Genomic DNA, 19,961 nt, shown 5'->3' with positions numbered 1-19,961 from the left:
TTTAAACTTATTTAGATTTTATAACATTTTATTAAGAATTATAGAATAAAAAATTTTGGAAATCTGAGGATATTTCATATTTAACATATATGAAAAATTGTGAGAAAAAATGTAAACTTTCTTAGTATATGTGAAGTGTTCTAATTCGTATAAAAAAAAAAGATAAAATTATACAGAAATTCTGAAAAAAAAAAAAAAATTATATAAAAAATTCTGAGAAAAATTTTCATCAGGATAGAGTGAAAATTGAGCTTGTGCAATTTTTTTACTTTATGATATTTAACAAGTATCTATATTTTTTTAGTTAAAACTTATTTATAAATATGTGAAAAGATAGATGTAACAAAGAGTTATATTAAGTTTTCTGAGTGTATTAATACCACGATAACTGATGTATGCGGAGGTTTTAACGGTTTCGAAGGTATTAACGCGTTTGTATTTATTTGTATATATTGTATATATATATACTCAAGAGTAGGTGGGCTTCTCCGCCGCGTCCCTCTTTTCACCCTGCTGTCCGCGAGCTCGTCAACTGTCGAGACTCTTGACGTTCGATATATAGGACGTTCCACTTAGCTCGGGCTCCCTCGGGTACCTGCCCTGAAATCATTTCGAACAGTTTGAAGAGATGGTTATCACGATTGTCAAAATCAACCCAAGTCTGAGATAATCTATGTTTGTTTTCAAACAGAGAATATCAAATGCCGCGTTATATCGATTGGCGCAAAGGGAGGGCGGGGAGGTTTCTCTATCAAATTAAACTGTGTTACATTAAAAATCCAAATTTCTCTGTGAAAAGGAAAAGATCAAATAATCATCTTTTATAGAAGAAATACTGGCCCAATTTTAATATTAAAAGCATTAATAGTGCTTTTAATACTCAAAATAAGTAATTAATCACTAACCAATTTAACCTGGGTCAATTATATCGACCCAAATGATTTTTCCCATTTTGCCGAGTCTTTAAATTTGGACGAGTACAAAAAAAGTAAGCAACGTTTCGAGCTATATAATTGTACAATCATATTCCTAAATGTTAAAAAAACTACACTAGATTCTTTTTAAGATTTTTTGGAACCTAAAAACCCTTTGAAGGAAAAAAAAACAACCGTCTATCAGTGACCTAGATAGTCCAAGCGATGAAAAACAGAGTAGTAAGCGGAGGTGGTCTCATACCGCAAGTATTAAATTTCTGTATGTGACAGCAATGATTCGCTTTTGATCCTCCTTTCCAACAAACACAGGATATAACACAGATGTAATGTATAACATATATATGTATTATATCTATGTTACATAGCATTACATCTGCGTTGCATTCGGTGCTCTGGGGGAAAAAAAATTTCACAAAATTCTATACAAATTTTAAAAAATGCTACAAAAATCTGTATGAAAATGTTAGAATTGGAACACTTTTCTAAATTTTTGAATTTTTGTACGATTTCTACTAAATTTCTCGGTTAAACAACAAATTACAGCTTTCTACACATTTCTAAGTAGCTTACTCAGCTTACTCTGGTGGAAAACATTTCTATGAACAATTACAAAATTCTACTAAAAATGAAATTTGTATTTAGAAATTATTAGTTTTTTTTTCATAGAAATATTTATTTTTTCTTAGAATAATGAATTTAACCAAAATTAAGTGTTCCAATTCTAGCATTTTGGCGTAGAATTTTGCAGAAAATTTTCCGCCAAAGTGTTTTGTGGGTTTTCCCTTATTCATAGCCCTAACAACACAAGATATCGTATGAAAATCTAGATATCATATCAATATTCGTACAATGTCATAACATATCGTACGTATATTCATATACATGTAACAATAGTCGTTCGATATAATATTAGGAAGATTAATCAATTGAGAGCAATAGCGGAAAGAAAAATTGCGCACGCAGAAGTTGTGCGTTACAATCTTGACCTTCCCCCTACGACGCAATTTCTACTCCACGCATTTCCCCGCGATGGAATATGCGGATAGAGGAGACAAGACAGCTTATTCAGATATGCGATCGAGTTAGGTGAAACACCCTGTACAGGCGCGTTACGGGGCTGCATCCACCGTGTCCACTTCCCTCTCTGATACGCATCAGGTTTCTCCGATGTTCTCGAGCTCCTCTGTTCGGAGAGAAGACCTGACGCGTGCGGCCCGAGTCGAAGCGTGTCGAGGACGTCGTCGTCCTCGCCGCTCGACAACGTTTCGCTGCTCCTAATACATATATACAGATGTGCAGCCACCGGCGCGTGCATCGCATAGCAGCCTCCTCGTCTCGACGACGGCGGTGGCGGTGGCGGCAGCGGCGACGGCGACGGCGACGGCGACGACGACGACGACGACGATCGAACGCGCGGGTGCACACCCTTTTCCATCTCCCTTCCTCTTTCCATCTTCATCTCGCTTTCTGGAGAGCGCATACAAAGGGATCGGTGATAACTCTCTTATCGCATTACCAGCATCAGCGGCATGCACTCCGGCACAGCCGCCGTCTCCGCTGCCGTTCCCCTTTCTTCCTTCGAGCGGTTATCGATCTCGCGCGCTATCGGCGTGCGCGCTCATTATCTCCGCTTATTACAAACGGTTCATCGTCCGCGCGCGTCGGGCAACGCACGGCTCTGCGCTGCGCTGCGCCGCGCACGTGCCAATTAAGAATATCTAATCCCGCAAAACGCGGTCACGGGGTAAATCCGATAGCACGCGCGCGGGGGGAGGTATGAACGCGTGAGCGTGCGGTAAACAGCCGCGCATCTATAATTGGACGATGCATCTCTCTCGCCGTGCCGAGAGGCGCGCGCGGTAATCCACTTTTGTTGCACGAAAGGAAGCCGGCAGGGTATCCGCAAAATTGCGGCCAATTACAAATTCCCGACGGGGAAAGGAAGTCTTCTTCGAGTCTCATGCATATGTACGTGATGTATTTATTCTACATTCGAGAAAAAATTTGTTAAAAGTTGATGAAAGTTCTTGCGTATTTAAGTTAAAAATATACAAAGTTTTAAAAGAGCAGGGAAAAAAACATTTTTCAATTTTTTTGCGATTTTCTAGGTTGTGACTTATTTCCAAAATTTATTGGAAAAATTCACCTACAAGTTGAATTTTTCCAATAAATTTTGTTTCCATTAAAAAAGAAATCAAGAAAATTCTGAAAAAATTGAAAAGCTCCGGTTTTTTCCGAGTTTTTAAAACTACAATACAGAGTGCTTCAAAAATTTTTTTTTCATGCAGATAATACAAGCAATGTAATTATTATAAATTCAATAACTCAATATAAAAAAATACAGAAAACGTAAATTATAAAATTAATATAAATTTAATAAAATAAAAACATGTAACGCTAAAAATAGAAAAAAAAAAGAAACATGATATTTACTATTTTTAAAAAAATGAAATCCGAATCTTTTATAATGTATTGATTTATTATTTATATAGATGACACGTAAAACAGATTACATACAATAGATTATGTTTTATAGACGTAATGTAGTTTATTTACATTTTATGCGTCAATGCAGAACCCTATTCTCGGGCGTTGTTTACGGGAGTTATCATCATTTTTATATCGAAAATTTGAAATTGCTTTGCTTTCAAAATTTTTTTTATTAACATTAAAAGCAAAAATTGTTTTTATGAATTTTACATTATAAAGGAAAATAAAAGTTGCGGACTGTTTTCAGGGCTGAGCAAAAAGTATTTCGAATGCAAAATATAAAATAGAGACAATTTTAATTTAAAATACAAAATATAAATTGTGTTTAATATTTCAAATAAAAAAATTGCCAATATTTTGTATTTTTATTTGAAAATTTTTTTTTGCTCAGCTCTGGCTGTTTTAGCATTACTTAGAATATACTACGTGAAAAATATCGAGCTGTATCTCTACGTGATGCATTCTGGATAGTGTTAAAGCTACCCGCAACTTTAACTTCACTTTAATTATGTTATAAAAAATTCATAAAAATTGTATTTTCTTTCAACTTTGACAAAAAAACAAAAGCAGTTTTAAATTTTCAACATAAAAATGGCAATAACCCAAAAACAACGCATTTCCGAATGTACTAATTTTTTTTCTCGTATTTGAATCCCTAATCATCTCCCAAATAATTGACCTCTACTTTTAAAACACTCTGTAGAAACTTGAAGAAATTTAAATCAAAAAATTTATTGAAGTTAACTATTTTTTCTCAATGTAAATAATATTTAAAATTTCATAATAATCTCATTATAAATATCAAATAAATAAATAAATATACCATGCACTGGCGTTAATTTTCAGAAAAACCAATAAGGTTTCGTTACAGAAGCGAAATTTCAGGGCTTGATCTAAAATGTAAAATAAGCTTTATTATTTTAACATTTCTAACTACTTAAATAACACGCGCTTTATTTATAACATATTTATAGTATAAGTATTTATAATGAGATTATCATAGATTTTTAAAGAATCGTTTACATTAAGAAAAAAATTATTAACTAAATTTCTCAACTTGATTAAAGTTTTTCAGTTCAAGTATTTAAATTAACATTATATATATATATATATATATATATATATATATATATATATATACACACACACACACACACATATTAAATATTAATTTAACTACTTGAACTGAAGAACTTTAATCAAGTTGAAAAAATTAGTCAACAATTTTTTCTCAGTGTAAACGATTCTTTAAAATCTCTCTGTGATAATCTCATTATAAATACCTATACTATAAATATGTTATAAATAAAGTGCGTGTTATTTAAGTAGTTAGAAATGTTAAAAATAGCGTTAAAATAATAAAGCTTATTTTACATTTCAGATCAAGTCCTGAAATTTCGCTTCTGTAACGAAACCTTATTGGCTTTTCCCAAAATTAACGCCGGTGCGCGGTGTATTCACGCGGCAAGTTATAGAATGCTTTGAGGAGAGGCTGTGTGTGTTTGTGTACATGTGCGTAATTGTGTGCATGCGAGTATCGGGAAGAAGAGAGGAGGGAGATGCAATTGAGTGATGAATGCATCGCCGGGATGCATGCTCACCTAGTTATGCCATCGGCGCATAACGTAGATAGATTCATCGTTCCACTGTGCTAATTCAAGTGCTGGATGGATATCCTTAAATAACGATATCTATTTGCGGACACTGCGAATCGAAGTCTTGTTCCTTTGCGAAATGCGGTTTCATTCGATCGAGTAATAATTCGATATGACATTAACATAACGTGATTTCATCGCCGTCAGTTTATATGCAGAAAGCATTCATCAAAATAGCTCGAAATCCGTTGTCGCTTGATCCTCTCTTCACTTGCTTTACATTCTACATTTAAATGCATTTACTGAAAAAATAGTTTTATTATTATTATTATATGTACAAAATTGGCAAAATTTTGAATTTTGTTCAAAATACCTCTTGAAAGATTCAAAAGTTTTTTCTTCAGTGATTAAAAAACTGGGGAAAGGAGTCTCTCTAGGCATGACGAAAAGGTATCCTAACAAGTCTGTTTCCTTCGATCCTAGAGATCAAATATGCGGTTTACATCACAGAGAACTAGTTTCAATTGAATGGAATAAAGAGGATTTATCAAAGAGAGCCAATGCTCTTCAGAAGCTGTAACACTAAAAAAGTAGTGGTATTGTAATTCTTGGTTGTCAGAAATCCGGCATAAAAAAATATTCTTGGATACAAACATTTATTTAAAAAATTTCGGATGATACGTGGCTTCACTAAGACTGTAGTTGACTAGTAGTTGAAGGTTCTTGGATTCAATTTCTTCGTATAATGCTTCGGTTTAGAGACTGATTAAAATGTTAAAGATTTGATTGAGAAGATGATTGTAATCCTGGTGTGATTGTAATCTGAAGAAATAATATAAACTTAAAAAAAATATAATCTAAAAGCTTACAAAAATAGAATCACTGCACCAGTCGTTGAGTAATTACCAGTAAATAGAAAAATATTAAAATACAAACATAATAACACTACAAAGTAATATAAATTGCAAATTGATATTTTTTAAATTTAATTTTTATATGGATTTGATAAAAATATTTTTTACTTGAAAATATAATTATATCAATTTATTTTTAGTTTTTTTTCCATTAACTGGTGTACTGATGCTATACACTCTACTGCTGCAATTGAGTTATCTTTTAATAATATTGATTCACGTAAAAACAATGATTTATTTCTAGAAGCATTCTTTGTGTAAAGGATATACTATAGCGTCTCGATTATGAAAGGATGTATTTTATGAAAATACACCTTTTCATTAATCGAGACGCAATAGTAGTACTGCGCACGGTAGTACCACCTCTTAATATATAAAAAGAAAAAGACAGAACACAGAGCAATTGTTTAATAAATATATTCATGATGAATATTCATGGGTGGATATATAAATCATTTAGGTGATGAATCAATGTTAGAATCGGTAGATGATTTAATGTGCAATTTGCAAAACCACAATAAACGGAAATTAATTGCTTAATCATTGATGCAATTTCAATGTGGCAATGCGTTAGTTTGTATACCGTATATATAGTGATGAAATGACGCCATTATGTTTATATATCTACACTTGTGGTACAAATGATTAAAATCTATTTACGACGGAAAGCCAAATCCGTGAGACTTTCACACTTACAAATTAACGTTTCGAGCTTTATAGCAGTCTGCTAGTTGTTACAGAAATACAAAGCGTTTATACGAGTATACTAAAGATATTAAAATACTGTTACTTTGTTTCCATTACTGAAAATGTTTGCTTAAAAGAAATTAAATATACATTACATCTCTATGTCAACATATATATTCTAAAAAGTTATGTTTACATAATAAAGCTATCACACATGTAGAAAATCTTGAATTTTTACATGGCGTTAAATTTTTATACTCAATTTTATATAACAGAATTATATTTGTGCGATCAAATTAGAAAAAGATACATCACTAATTCAATATTATGTAAAAAGAATGAATAAAATAGAATCCATAATCTTTCACGATCGTCTATATATTAGAAATAAGAGTCGTACCTATGAAAAAAAACAGTATGTTGAAGAACACGAACCGGAAAGTTTAGAAAGCGTAACGTGTACGTATGTCCTCCAGCTTCTTCGACACCTCGGACGGCGTTCTCTCGAGATCGCCGGAGATGCTCTTCTGCTTAGTGGGTTCGATCGAGTTGAATTGTTCACAAAGATCACCGTCGATGACATTTTTTACAGGATAATAATACGACCGGAAAGACAGATGATCTCTGCCGCATAGAGGTGGATGCTCGGATCGCATGTGCATTTCTAGATGTTGAAAGAAATCATGATCCTCGTGACTTGTGAACGGCACGAGTACGCCCACCGTCCCGCTCAAGGTCGTGTAGACCAAGCTCTCGGAACCGCCGGGAATGAGAGTCGCCTTCTGTAGCGACATCACCGTTTCGCCTACATGGAAACATGCCACTGTGTCCGCTTTTTGACTCGCGCCATTCAGCAATCCGCGGTCCCATAGTGCTTTATTTCCCGTAGGATCTTCATCCACGTCGTCATTGATACCAGTTGCCAATCGTATCTAAAAATGGGAGAGACGAGAATATGACAAACCGTAATTATTATACATTACGTATTGCACGTTGCTAACAAGACGTTTACTCAAATTTTGTAAAAGAATTTTTTAAATATAATTTTGAAATAAATTTATTTTATTGTATCTTTTAATGTTACTTAATCATATAATCACATTAAGTCACTTAATTTTTAATATTAAATTTGAGAAAATTCTGAAAAGAAATAATATGAACTAAATATAGCATATGATTTGTTAGTAATACAGAGATCGTGTTCATCGGAATAAACTTCGAAAGATCATTAAATACACAGCATCAATTTAGAACGATGTAGTATTACTAATTCTTTTATAAAAACTTGCAAGTCACGAAAATGTACGAGGATGTGTATATTTATTGTTAATCGATTTTACATCCCAGTAGTAAATACTCTGACTAATAAAGATAAGATGACGTAAAAATTCTTACCACAGCTATGTTTCCGAATTTATCAGCGGTGGCGACAGTATCGTAATCCAGTACGCACGTTGTCGTAATCCACCTGGGATGCGTGTCATCCGCGAAAACGATTAACTGATTCTCCTGACGCTTATATCTTACAGCGTACACCGATTCCTGCACGTCGCTGACGTAGATTCGTTGACCAATTGCGTTGATTGATACGACAGCATTGGGTATATGTTTGTTTTCGCATTTACGCAATAATTTCTTTTTACCCATGTCGTATAACCGTAACATTCTACCCACGCCGACCAGTACTCGACCCTGATATGGACAAATAGCCAACGGTACTTCGTCTAACGGGGATTTGTGTAGCAGTTCGATACTGGTACACTCCGCATTTACTCTGTAACACGAAGCAATTATTTTTTATTATTTCGCCACAAAAAATATCACGTTTATGCGAAAGACGCTATAAACATAAATACTATAGACATCATCATGTCGTCGATTATTTATTTATTTATCAAAGAGAGCAAAATATCTTACTTATATGTATAAAGAAAGCCGCCATTGCTAACTCTAGGATTCAATTGAAATTCCTTCGCGACTCCAACGATGAGAAACAGCTGATCACCTTGATTGGCAAACTTTACAAGGCAAAGACTGTAAAGAAGAAAAAGATTTAGTATCGGACAACTACGATATTAATAAAAATTGATTGTTCTTTCATTATTTACCATAATGCAGCTAAATTCTGTTCGAACCGATGCACTTCAAACGTTTGTCCGGTAGTCGGTGCCATTATTCTCAGCATGGAGGCCCACAATCCCGGGCCTGCTCGCGGGGCACCAAAAACCGCTTCGTTTGGCTCCTCCGACAAAAATGCTTCCGCCAATTCCCGGGCAACAGCAGCCTCCTCGGCGCCGGCCGCCTCTTGCATCTCCTCCGCCATCTGTAATCTTCTCTGTTGCTTCGTTTCCTCCGTGTAGGCATTGTGTTCCGTCTCGATAACCACTAAGTGTGCAGAATCCGCGTGAATCGCGAATTTCCTCGGCGTGTACTCCAACGGAAAGCTCACTTGATTGAACACAGCGCCGAGTTTCTCAAGCGCCAAGATTCTCAACGTGTTCGTTGAAATAGCGACGATGCCTTCCGGACACTGCTCGGAGCTGAAGCCCGATGCAAATTCGAGACTTTCGTATGACAGGGGTGTTAGGTGAAAACGATTTTGATGGTAATAACTCAGCCAGGACCGGCTGCTCATCGCCAGCACGGCCTGATTACCCTGCATTCGTATTCTGAAAAGCTTTACGGGACGAGAGCCCAGATATCGTGTCCTCGTGTCCGCGAGATCGCCAGAAATCGGATCTAACACAGTTCTAAGGAGCACACCGTTTTGCAAACCTGGAATTAATGACGATAACAACATAAAATATGTATTGAAAACTTGACTTGATTTTTTTTAGAAATATAAAAAATTTGCCATATGCAAAATATATAGATGCAGAGATTTGGAAATATAATTTACCTATATTCAGGTATAAACTAGATTGCTGCGGCGCCGCATCCTCGGAATTGTCGGCTTCCTTGGCGCCCATCTCTACAATACACAAACTCTCCGCAGCTGCTGGTAACGCCTGCATACTTCTCGGTGCTAAACAGTCCGAGGGATCCAGAGATATTATCCTCACCGTATTGTCCTGCAGACCGACGGCAAGGAACCACGAGCGTTGCTCACCCACTGCCACGTTTCCGAGGGCCATGCACATTACTTCTGAGGGCATCTTTTTCCTTTCCGTATACTCGTTCAATTGTCCAGTCTGAAAAGATGCAAAGATTGAGAAAAAACCGTCATTGTTATAAAATTTCACGGTGTCTTGTTCACTCTCCATCAGTTCCAACCACTAAGCAATAGGCTTAGCTAAGTTGGCCACGCAAGATAAAATGAGTGGTATGCTCTTCGCATCTTCTACTTCTCTGAGAACAAGGATTAGATATCTCAGAGAGAACAAATAATGCGATTGTTAGAGTAATCGCGTCATACGTACAACAGAAGATTAGAAATAAGAATTAGAATTTTAATATCAGTTTTCTCAATAAACACTATAAATAATGTTAAGTCTTGTATGACACATTTATATCTCACATTTTATTTATATCCACTGTGCATTGTTCATTGAGAAAATTGTAATTTATCTAATATTCCTCCATTGTGTAACGCATTTAGAAAAGAAATATGGTAAATACATACAGGATCCATCTCAAAGTAGACCAGTTCTCCTCCAGTGAGAGCGATCACAACTTGACGTTGGTTGACAGCGCATTTCACAATGGTCTTTTTGCCTGGTGCCTTCCATTCGTTGACACGCTTATCCGCTCGAATGTGACGTATACCGTCAGGATATACCTGAAAGACGTTTGAGATTCTAGATAATTAAATTATAAACTTCATATGTAATAATAATAAATTATATCAGTGTAAAAATTAAGATTTCTATAATGTAGTTGTTGGGCCTGTAATACCAGGAAAGTTTGGACTAGATCCAGAACGTTCCAACGATGCGTGAGCCCAAATACTTTCGCACTCTTTGACGACCGGCACGTGGTAAACCAGGTGCCGGAGATACCAAGTGCAATAGAGAAAAGTTCTACAATCCCATGCATATACCATTCCATCCCAAACATGAATTTTTCAAAAATGTGATTATTTTTGTCAATTAACATCAAAGGTATAGTTACAATTTATATATTTATACAAATATAGAATTATATACAAATCAAACATTACTTACTTCAATTCTACATTACTCTCAAATCTAACGTAATTTAGGATGCATGGTTTACGCATGGAGCCTTACAGTAGAATACAATATGATATTAATTTCTATGTGCAATGTACCTGCACCAATGCGTCCTCGCCCAAAGCGGAGCAACTCAAAGTCGGTGTTGTACCGAGAAAACCCGAGTCCGTCACTTCCTCGACAGTCTCGCCGATACTGAGTACGAGTGTGGCATTCACGAAAGACACTATGATGTACGCATCATATTCCTCTGCAAACAAAATTACAAAACTCATTCTCAGAGTACATGGGGAAATAAGTCGTCGAGTCGAATATTTGAATTTGCATAAAAATATGTGTTTATTAGGCATTCCTCGATCATTCGAAACTGCGCACGCTCTCGTGGGGCACGGAAAGAGTCGACGAACTTTCGGTTTTTTCTTTCTTTTTTATTTTTGTCGAACAAATCGATTCTTACTCGTGCCAATTTCGCGCTCCGAGGTCCTTACCTTTCGGTCATTCAGAGTTCTGTAGGTCAACCAATAGCGCGCTGGCATCCTGAAAGAGAGAACTGGTGTTTGATAAGAGTGTATCAAGCCACCAGGTTCATTAATATCGTTTTACAAAACCGACGTCGTTAGTCTTTGTAAAGCAAAACTACAATTTTCAAGTTACACTAAGAACTGTCCTTACCCCAAAGCTTTAAGCAAATTTGTTTAAATTACACACAGAAAAATACATACTATAAATTAAGTAACTCAAATTAAGTAAATTATTTGTTTTAAGTTCTTCGCTTAAATTTGTATATCTACAAATTTGTCTTAAGTTCGGAAATATTAAAATATATTCGGACTTCTATAGTAAAATTTAATAATTCAAAAATATTAGATTAAAGCAAAAAAAATAATATATATATATATATATATACATATGGTTGGCTTGTTTTTCTGATTTATACTTTCCCTTGATAAAATTTTATATTTTTTTAAAGAGCATAGTCATTTTTTAAACACATAATGAATTTTTCAAAAATTTGTAATAAGTATACTTTAAGACTATTACCAAGAAAATACTTTCTATTAAAATAATCATTACTTTAAAAAAGAAAATTCAGAAATTGCTCTTCTCAGCAGTAGAATTGATATTTTTCTGCGTGTATGCTATTGAATGATTCACTTTCCTAAAAAAATATAAAAAAACAAAATAATAGAAATTTGCGATACCTCTACAGAAATACTTCATATCTCGTCGCTTTGCACATGTGTAAAAAGTTGTAAAGAAGGATAAAGGCATAGACGAGATGTAGAAAGTAAATTCTCACGAAAAAGGAAAGACAGTTCAAACTTATCGACCATCAAATGAGCAATTTAAGTGAAAAACATGCAGAAAATTGGTATGTAGAAATATCTTTCTCGACTAACCATCGATTCTTCTCTTCACGGTCCATACGGCGTTTGGATTACCCGGCAGCTCACTCACGGCCATCTCAGACACTTCGAGACCGTGGCGTAGCACTCGTAATGTAGAACGCGGTCCTCGACCACACGCGATGTACAATTGTGGCGTGTCTTCATTAGCCAGATCTGCTACCTATGACAATTAAACATTAGATTGAATAAAAAATATAAATTTGCAATTTATTATTTTAAAGCAAGATTAGTCAAAAAAGTCCAATAGGTAGAAAAAATGAAAACCATGATAAATTGTAATTTTTGTTTCAGATTTTAACCAATGGAATTAACTGGAAAACTATAAGTGACAGTGAGGACATATATTATTTTAATATTTTTTAAAATAGTTATTTACTGATGATTGTTTAGTGACTGATACAGTGAACTTATAAATGTACGCTTGTCTCTCCAAGTATTCACTTCAATTTGCAATAACAAACCAAAGGCGACGAGGAGAATTCTGCTATTGCACAATTCCAACAAGAAAGAGACGCACGAGTAACGTCTCCAACCTACTTGATGTGCATAGTTGAATAAAACTCTTGTGGCTTATAAAATAAATATATTATACCTGGCAAGCCATTATAGGCGATAGACTGTCCATTTCGTCGACCAGCACTAGATTTCGAAGAGGTCTCGGGGCAAAGAAGAAGGTATCGCCTTCCTCCAACGGCATCGCGGAACTGAATTCGGGCTCATCGTCATCGTCCCCGAGATGCGCTATTTGATACAGGTAGCTAAAAAACGACAATGTAATTGCGCTGTTCGCAGTAATTTGAACGCGTGCATAACGCACACGCATTAGGGGATTAGTACTTAGTTTGTGGTACTAACTGATTGCCGAATTCCGAGGCGACAAACAGGAATCCCGTTTTCAGGACGCACATACTCGCCGCTACGGGCACAGTGTCAAAATACTTGAGTTTAATCTCGGTGACCATGTCCTCGTCCGTCTCGAGGGTGATCTTGAAGATGTCACCCTGCTCCGTCTGTGCCAAAAAGAAAAACATGCTCTTCGTTTTGTGCGTGGCCGAGCACACGAATATCATCCCCCGCTCGGGATCGTCTAAGTCGTTACGGCGTCGCGGAATCGGGCAACGTATGTCGTGCTGATCCCCGAGATTCTTGTATGTAAGATAATTTTCGGAGCAAATGAGTACGCCGCTCGGCCCATCATTGCCGCCTGGCACGGAAACAAGGAAATTAGCATGTTCCTCCAAAGGTTCGCTGTACTTCCGCACCACGTGATTCAGGCCGAGATCGAGTTCGTACAGAGTAAGCGTCTGCTGCGTTTTCACTGCCGCGTCACCAGTGGGATCGCTATCGGCTTCCTGGATTAACATTTTTGCAAGATACTTCATAAATATGTGTACTTTATACAAATGTAATACTGCAAATGTAAGTATGCAAGCATCATCATAACGAAGAGATGTAATCAATGTTAATCAGTTGAAACACGAACATTAGATAGATTAATCATATTCTTAACATTAATATCTGTTACTTAAAATGTGATGCAAAAATTATGCAAGTTTACCTCATAATCAATCTCTAAACAGGCAAACATGGGATTCTCGAAACCAACGTCGACGCCAACCGTATGATACACTAGGGTGTTGCTCTTATGAGCTTCCAGTGGGGAAGAGATGGTCAGACGTGCCTCAGCATCTCTGTTAAGAATGTATACAAGTTTCTGCTTCTCAATAGCACCTGCGACAGTAAATGCAGCATAATGTAACACCAGATTCACATCACAGTGCAATTACAATTGTTATCAATTAAGTACCATCATAATAATGACGATGTAATCAATGTTAATCAGTTGAAACACAGACCTTAATCATATGTGTAAAATCATATGGTACTTAAACATGAATAGCAATATAAATTTTATAAATCCAGAATTGGGTAGTAACTAGTTAAAATGTTAATAACTTTTAATTTATTTTAATTAAGTTTTAACTTTAACGAGTTATTTCTTTAAATATAGAAACTTTAACTTGTTAACTTTTTACCAGAGTCAAAAATTATGTAAAAAAAATGGATTAATGCATACTGGGCAATACCTTTGCAAAGAGAACTTTGAACAATCAATATATAGCAATAGAAGTTCAACATTAAAATAATAACATAGAGAAAATGTAACCAAAATTTTTTTTGGGATAGACCTTCACATAGACCTTCAGTGATCATTAATAGTTAAGATGGTTAAATTAATTTTATAAAGCATTTCAATTTACTTAAAAAATAAATTTATTCAACTCTGTATAAATTTGTTAAAAGCAAATGAACTAAAAAAATAAGTATTACCTATCATAACTGCTCTTCCTTTTGGATCAATGGCAAGATATTGTCCAGGAACGATGCGTCTGCACCCGCTCTTGCCAAAAGTTTCCTGATGCACCTTCTCGAAGGTGTTTTTGGCAGCGATATACTCTAGAATTACTATACGGCCGGAATCTGACCCGACGACGATGTAATCTTTTGTCCCGCCGGTCAGTCTGAACGCCATAAGGGATCGGATGATGCCGAACACCTCGACGGTCAGCAGGGTATGAACCTTGCCCGTGTTCGGATCTGGTCGCAGCAGCTCCAACGACTTGCCGCGGGAGACGAGAATCTCCTGCATCTTGCTGCCGGAGAAATTACCGTGCACCGCATGGGTGATGCCCGTGGCGCGCTGGAGGGTCAGATTATATAGATACATCTTGGCCGGCTAGATTGTCGCCTTTCTCTACTCGTTCGACGACTTCCCGATCGTTTGACGAGTCAACAAAGGGCTTATGCACCGGATAGAAGACTCCAAGGGTCCATGTTCTGCAACAAGACGAATACCTTGGTCAACCTTGATATAGCGGTAAATCAACACAACGCGGACCGTGTCGTTCACACAAACCGAAATTAACTCGAAATGAATCACCAAGCGAAAAAATAAAAGTAGCTACGAGAGTGGACGACCGCCAGCAGTATTATTTTACCTCGATCGGGTCTTCGAAACGACGACGCTCGACGATGCCACCGGATTTTTTTGTCGCGATCGAAAAAGCGGAGTGCACCGTCACCACCGTTTTATGAGAGAGGGAGAATCCGAGGCGACAGACCTCGGCTCGGATGCTCGGATGGCGACGATGGCGTTCGCGCATTTTACGGGCAATCCGGAAGTGATGCGCATCTGTCTCTAGCCATTGGCTGCGGATGCAACAACCGTCCAATCAAAAGGGAATTTGAATGTGATTGGTTATTACCATTGGATCCAACCAATCAGCTGTAGACCTTATAACGCGTCCATTGCGTTCGTGACAAATCATATCCGGAGCGCGAAATTCAAAACGGTATATTGTCAAGTTACAAATATTTGTATTTATAAATCGTAATTAGTATATTATTACATATTCTATTATATTTATTAAATATAAATGTAATATAGTAATTATTACATTAATTAATTATACTAATGTAATAATTAATATATTATAAATCAAATTTGTAAAACAATACTAAAAAAATAGACCTTTATCTTCTGCAAAAAAATTATAAATTTTTTATCCTCTCAAAAAATTTCTTGTAATAAATTTGAAGAAAAATCTTAGCATAGTGATTCTAATCTACAATAAAAAAATATAGAATTATATAACAATTTTTTGGGAAGATTAAAATAATGAAATGGCAAAATAATTTTACGCAATTAAATTGATTAATAATTCTTTTTCATCCCGAATAATAAATAAGTGCAAAAAGATTTGCATTACTACAAAATAAAATATTGCTATTTATAAAATCAATTTGTATTAATTAGTATTTTCTGTTTGATTTAGCGAATACTATAAAGTCTGTAAAGTGTTTTGAATACTACTTATATTGTTTTTTTTAATACACATAAAAAAAACGGAAAGAGGAATAAATACATATTTCATTTTTGTCAATTTATTTTTTATCAATTGTAAAAAGAACTATTAATATTTAATCTATTTTTGATAACTCTAAATATTAAAAGATTTATACAAAACCCGCAACAATTTTCTAACGTATGTTATAATAGAATATTTAAATTTTATCCTGTTCAAAACAGGAGTTACAGGTTTAACGTTGAATAATCAACGTCAAAGCTTTGATAAATTCACCATTCCAAACTTTATACATGAGATTTAAAATCTGCAAAATTTTAATAAATTCAATTTTTAATTTAATAAAAAAATATAATTTGTAAAAATAACATTTCCATTGCATCGCCCAACATCTTGACTATTGCGTTGGAACATGGAAATCTATTAGCGTTAAAATTTGAATTCATTAAAATTCTGTTGCTGTTAATACTTTATTCTAATTCTTTTACTCTACTACGCTTTTTACATTTTTGAACGCGTAGAGTTAGAATCAGAACTACTCGTTTCCGTATCATAAACATCCTTTCGTATCGGTTGTATTGAAAAATACTTGTAATTGTAGACTTGTGGCACCAAGCATTCAAGTGCCATGTGAGTGATGGCGCCGGTAAATCCCCAGACACGATACTTCCCACCCAGGTAAGATGGCAAGGTCACAACTGGATGGCGAAAAGTCGTAAAACGAATTAGCTCAGGGTCGCACAATTGCTGTAGACTGACCACGAACGCGTCCTCCACCTCGTCCTGATTCATCTCCAGCTTCTCCGGTTCTATCTCACCGATATAGGCTAGAACCGGCATCACATTGACGTTGGACTTGCCAATAAGATTCCCTGTGGTCCACACATCGATTTTCTCTTTGGGAATCTTTAGCTCTTCCCAGGTTTCTCGCAACGCCGTTTCCACCAGATCGGCGTCGTCCTCGTCGCGCATACCACCTGGGAAGGATACCTACAATAACAGCTATCATTAAGAAAATCAAGTCTTTTGCTTGTGACAGATGTTAAAAATATAAAGATAACTAACTTGTCCTCGATTAGAGGAGAGCTTCATGGATCGCAGTGTGTATAGAAAACCTAATTCTCCGTTACATAAACATAATGGAACTAAAACGGCCGCTTCTGGCACTTTCCTGCGCACCTTCGGCACTTGAATGGTCTTGAATTTCTCGATGCAAGCCTTACGATTGCTCTCCGAGAGCACCACCTCGGGTTGCAGACCAGAATCAATCATGTCAACACGATGTTTGGATGCAATGGATGCTATTGACTTCAAATAAAAATAATTAATATATTTTTAGCATAATTTTTGTACAGAATTAATATACATAGATATTGGATTTCTAATAAATTAACATTAATCCTAATAAACATCAAGTTACAGTTGTAAAACTGTTGCAATTAATTTCCCACTCAGCAATATTATATAATGTGAAGAGTACATTATTAAGTGGAAAATTTTAACTAACATTTGCGCTGGGATATAAATTATACATACTTGTCTTTGTGAGATTTTTATTTAGTTTAGACATTGGTTTTATAAAAACCATTTTTCTGCAAAAAATATTTAGAATATATTTTACGTGAGTTTATGAGTTTTTTTCCCTTAAAAAACAATTTAATTTTATCACGTGTTGTGCACGTAATAGAAAAAATTATTATTTTTTAATTATAAGATTTTGAATTCAATCCGCGATCCCAAGATTTGCATCTAATTACCGCACTAGAAATTTTCAAAAATGTCAGTGGGTTTTGGAACGCAGCCTATTTATGACAAGTTTAGCAACGCGCGTATCGCACATATGCCTGAGTCTGACGTAAACACGTTACATAGTGCGCAAGCCGAGATTCTCTCTTGCGTAAATTAATAACAGTTTATGAGATACTTACGAAGGCACGTAGAAAAGGACGCATTAACACCGCGGTTAATCTCATCAATCGGCGGTTTACCGTGACATAAACCGTTAAAAAGCGACCACGACGAGACGCAGAGCAAGCGAAAGCTTCGACAGACAGCTATACTCGACTAAAGTTCACAAAGTATTCTACAGATGTCTCTTATAATATTTTTTTACACCGAATATAAAAAGAACTGGTGATACTTGTACTTTGTACTTCGCATTTTATACCTTTAAACAAAATAATTGATATTAAGTATCCTAGAAAAATGGATTGTCATGAATCCTATTCGTATCATCAATCAATACTATATAGTGAAATCATTGATAATTTATCATATTAATCTATTTGTTTTATTTATGTTCTAATTTTTATTTTATGACTAGTAGAATATATAACAGCGATTAAAAAAATTAACGCCAAATTTGAAATAGGATTAAATAACACATGAATGTGCCATTTTTCATGGAGGCAGATGAATTAAGATCATAAAATTATCTTGAAAAATAGAATGCTGACCCCCCCCTCCTCCTTCCGCAGGGAGAAATGATAAGTCGAATCGACATCAAATCGATATCGAGATCGATATATATCGATGTAAAAATGTTCGAATTTCGATGCTATTTGAATGTTAATATCGACATCGAATTGATATCGACTCAACATCAATTCCATTATTTCAGGAGTCGTTTAATATGGACTGAAAAAACAGAAAAATCATACCAGCTAGAAGTTAAAATATTTGATTAGAAATACATTTTATTTAAAAATATAATATACCTCCTTTTAAAAATATAATATACATTCTATAATACTTAAACCTGCCTATAATACTTTAACATATTCCTGAAATTAAACCAATAATATAGTACTTCGCAAATTGCACATAATTTATAAATTATAAAAAATTATACAGTTCTGAATATGCGTATGAATTTGTTAGTAACAATATTTTTTATAATTTTACAAAATAAATATGTATAATGAATATTTTACAAGAACAATAATGAGTGGGTGCCGTTAGCACACAGTACGATATTATACATTTCGATAACACGGATTACCTGGTATGTTCACGATAATCGACAAATCCTTAGCGCCATTTCATGTAAAAAAATATATATTATTAAACTGTATATAAAATGTTTTTTTATTGTGTTAGCATTTAGAATAATTTTAAAACCTAATTTTAAAAAATTTTATTCTAGTATAAAACAATTAATACAAATAATACTTTCAATAGTAAACTTTTAATTTAACTTAATTTAATCTCTCAGCATCTCTGCAATTTTTAATTAATTTAGCTTTTTGTACAACTTTTAAATTTTGTATTGCGGTTTATTTATCTCACCTATCAAAAATTGTAAATGCTATCGACGTCTGATCGATGTCGATCTGATTGATATTTTTCGATGTGAAAGGGTTATCGACGCCATCGACGTCGAATCAATATCGATCGGAAATTTCTCCTTGGGCCTCAATTAACAATGTATTTTTAACTGTTTTTCAAATATTTATTCTTCATTGTTTTTTTATATATATATTTAAAAAACATTTACAAAACATTGAATACTAATTAAAGAATATCTTTCTAAAAATTAGTTATTTAGAAAATATTTCTTAATTTATTATATAAAAATTTATATGTAATTTTTATGATATTATATAAGTAGAATTGAACAGCCTTGCAGCTAATCTTCATATTCATCATTTTTTCATATTTCTTGTAATTAAAAAAATACGTATAATTATAATTATATATTAAAAATATACAATTATACATATATATATGTGTATCTATATACAATATAATTTTATAATAATCATGAAGATATTAATAGATATATATGACCATATATATATTTATAAATACCTGGATTAAATAAGACTCATTTTATTTAATTTTAATTTAAAAAAATCTACTGAATAGAATAACGTTCCCTTAATTTTTTTTAA

At 34.5% G+C, this 19,961-nt stretch overlaps 2 protein-coding genes across 4 annotated transcripts; both read right to left on the bottom strand.

Annotated features, from left to right (window-relative positions):
* Positions 1–6,335: 6,335 nt before the first annotated feature.
* LOC105194170 (splicing factor 3B subunit 3) lies at positions 6,336–15,581 on the bottom strand. Of its 2 annotated transcripts, XM_011158940.3 has the most exons (13): positions 15,202–15,581; positions 14,534–15,040; positions 13,761–13,933; positions 13,058–13,554; positions 12,795–12,960; positions 12,194–12,362; positions 10,892–11,043; positions 10,244–10,399; positions 9,521–9,812; positions 8,730–9,396; positions 8,539–8,655; positions 8,017–8,395; positions 7,065–7,553 (listed from the first exon to the last, which is right to left on the bottom strand). In XM_011158940.3, the coding sequence occupies exons 2-13, from the start codon at positions 14,928–14,930 to the stop codon at positions 7,065–7,067; spliced, it is 3,654 nt and encodes a 1,217-aa protein (XP_011157242.1). In that variant the 5' UTR covers positions 14,931–15,040; positions 15,202–15,581. The 2 variants fall into 2 exon arrangements, with proteins under 2 accessions (XP_025995061.1, XP_011157242.1); XM_026139276.2 differs by lacking the exon at positions 15,202–15,581 and having other exon boundaries at positions 6,336–7,553; positions 14,534–14,930.
* Positions 15,582–16,127: 546 nt separating this feature from the next.
* On the bottom strand, positions 16,128–18,162 carry LOC105194171 (nucleoside diphosphate-linked moiety X motif 8). Of its 2 annotated transcripts, XM_026139277.2 has the most exons (4): positions 17,997–18,162; positions 17,605–17,660; positions 17,134–17,376; positions 16,128–17,058 (listed from the first exon to the last, which is right to left on the bottom strand). In XM_026139277.2, exons 3-4 carry the CDS (start codon positions 17,338–17,340, stop codon positions 16,570–16,572), a joined length of 696 nt encoding a protein of 231 aa, XP_025995062.1. In that variant the 5' UTR covers positions 17,341–17,376; positions 17,605–17,660; positions 17,997–18,162; the 3' UTR covers positions 16,128–16,569. The 2 variants fall into 2 exon arrangements, with proteins under 2 accessions (XP_025995062.1, XP_011157243.1); XM_011158941.3 differs by lacking the exon at positions 17,605–17,660 and having other exon boundaries at positions 17,997–18,157.
* Positions 18,163–19,961: the final 1,799 nt, after the last annotated feature.

This window comes from Solenopsis invicta, chromosome 13 (assembly GCF_016802725.1).
Source record: "Solenopsis invicta isolate M01_SB chromosome 13, UNIL_Sinv_3.0, whole genome shotgun sequence".
Lineage (NCBI taxonomy): Eukaryota > Metazoa > Arthropoda > Insecta > Hymenoptera > Formicidae > Solenopsis > Solenopsis invicta.
The sequence above is the reverse complement of the archived record's forward strand: the minus strand, read 5'-3'. Positions and strand labels throughout refer to the sequence as shown.

Bases quoted from the DNA above. Each gene is read 5' to 3' on its own strand.
- LOC105194171 (XM_011158941.3), bottom strand. From the start codon at position 18,041: ATGAGATTAACCGCGGTGTTAATGCGTCCTTTTCTACGTGCCTTC. The intron at 17,377-17,996 runs GTAAGTATCTCA...TTTTATTTGAAG, and splicing joins GTCCTTTTCTACGTGCCTTC to TCAATAGCATCCATTGCATC. The intron at 17,059-17,133 runs GTTAGTTATCTT...CTGTTATTGTAG, and splicing joins TCTCCTCTAATCGAGGACAA to GTATCCTTCCCAGGTGGTAT.
- LOC105194170 (XM_011158940.3), bottom strand. From the start codon at position 14,930: ATGTATCTATATAATCTGACCCTCCAGCGCGCCACGGGCATCACCCAT. The intron at 12,363-12,794 runs GTATAATATATT...TAATTGTCATAG, and splicing joins CGCCTATAATGGCTTGCCAG to GTAGCAGATCTGGCTAATGA. The intron at 9,397-9,520 runs GTAAATTATATT...CATTAATTCCAG, and splicing joins TAGTTTATACCTGAATATAG to GTTTGCAAAACGGTGTGCTC.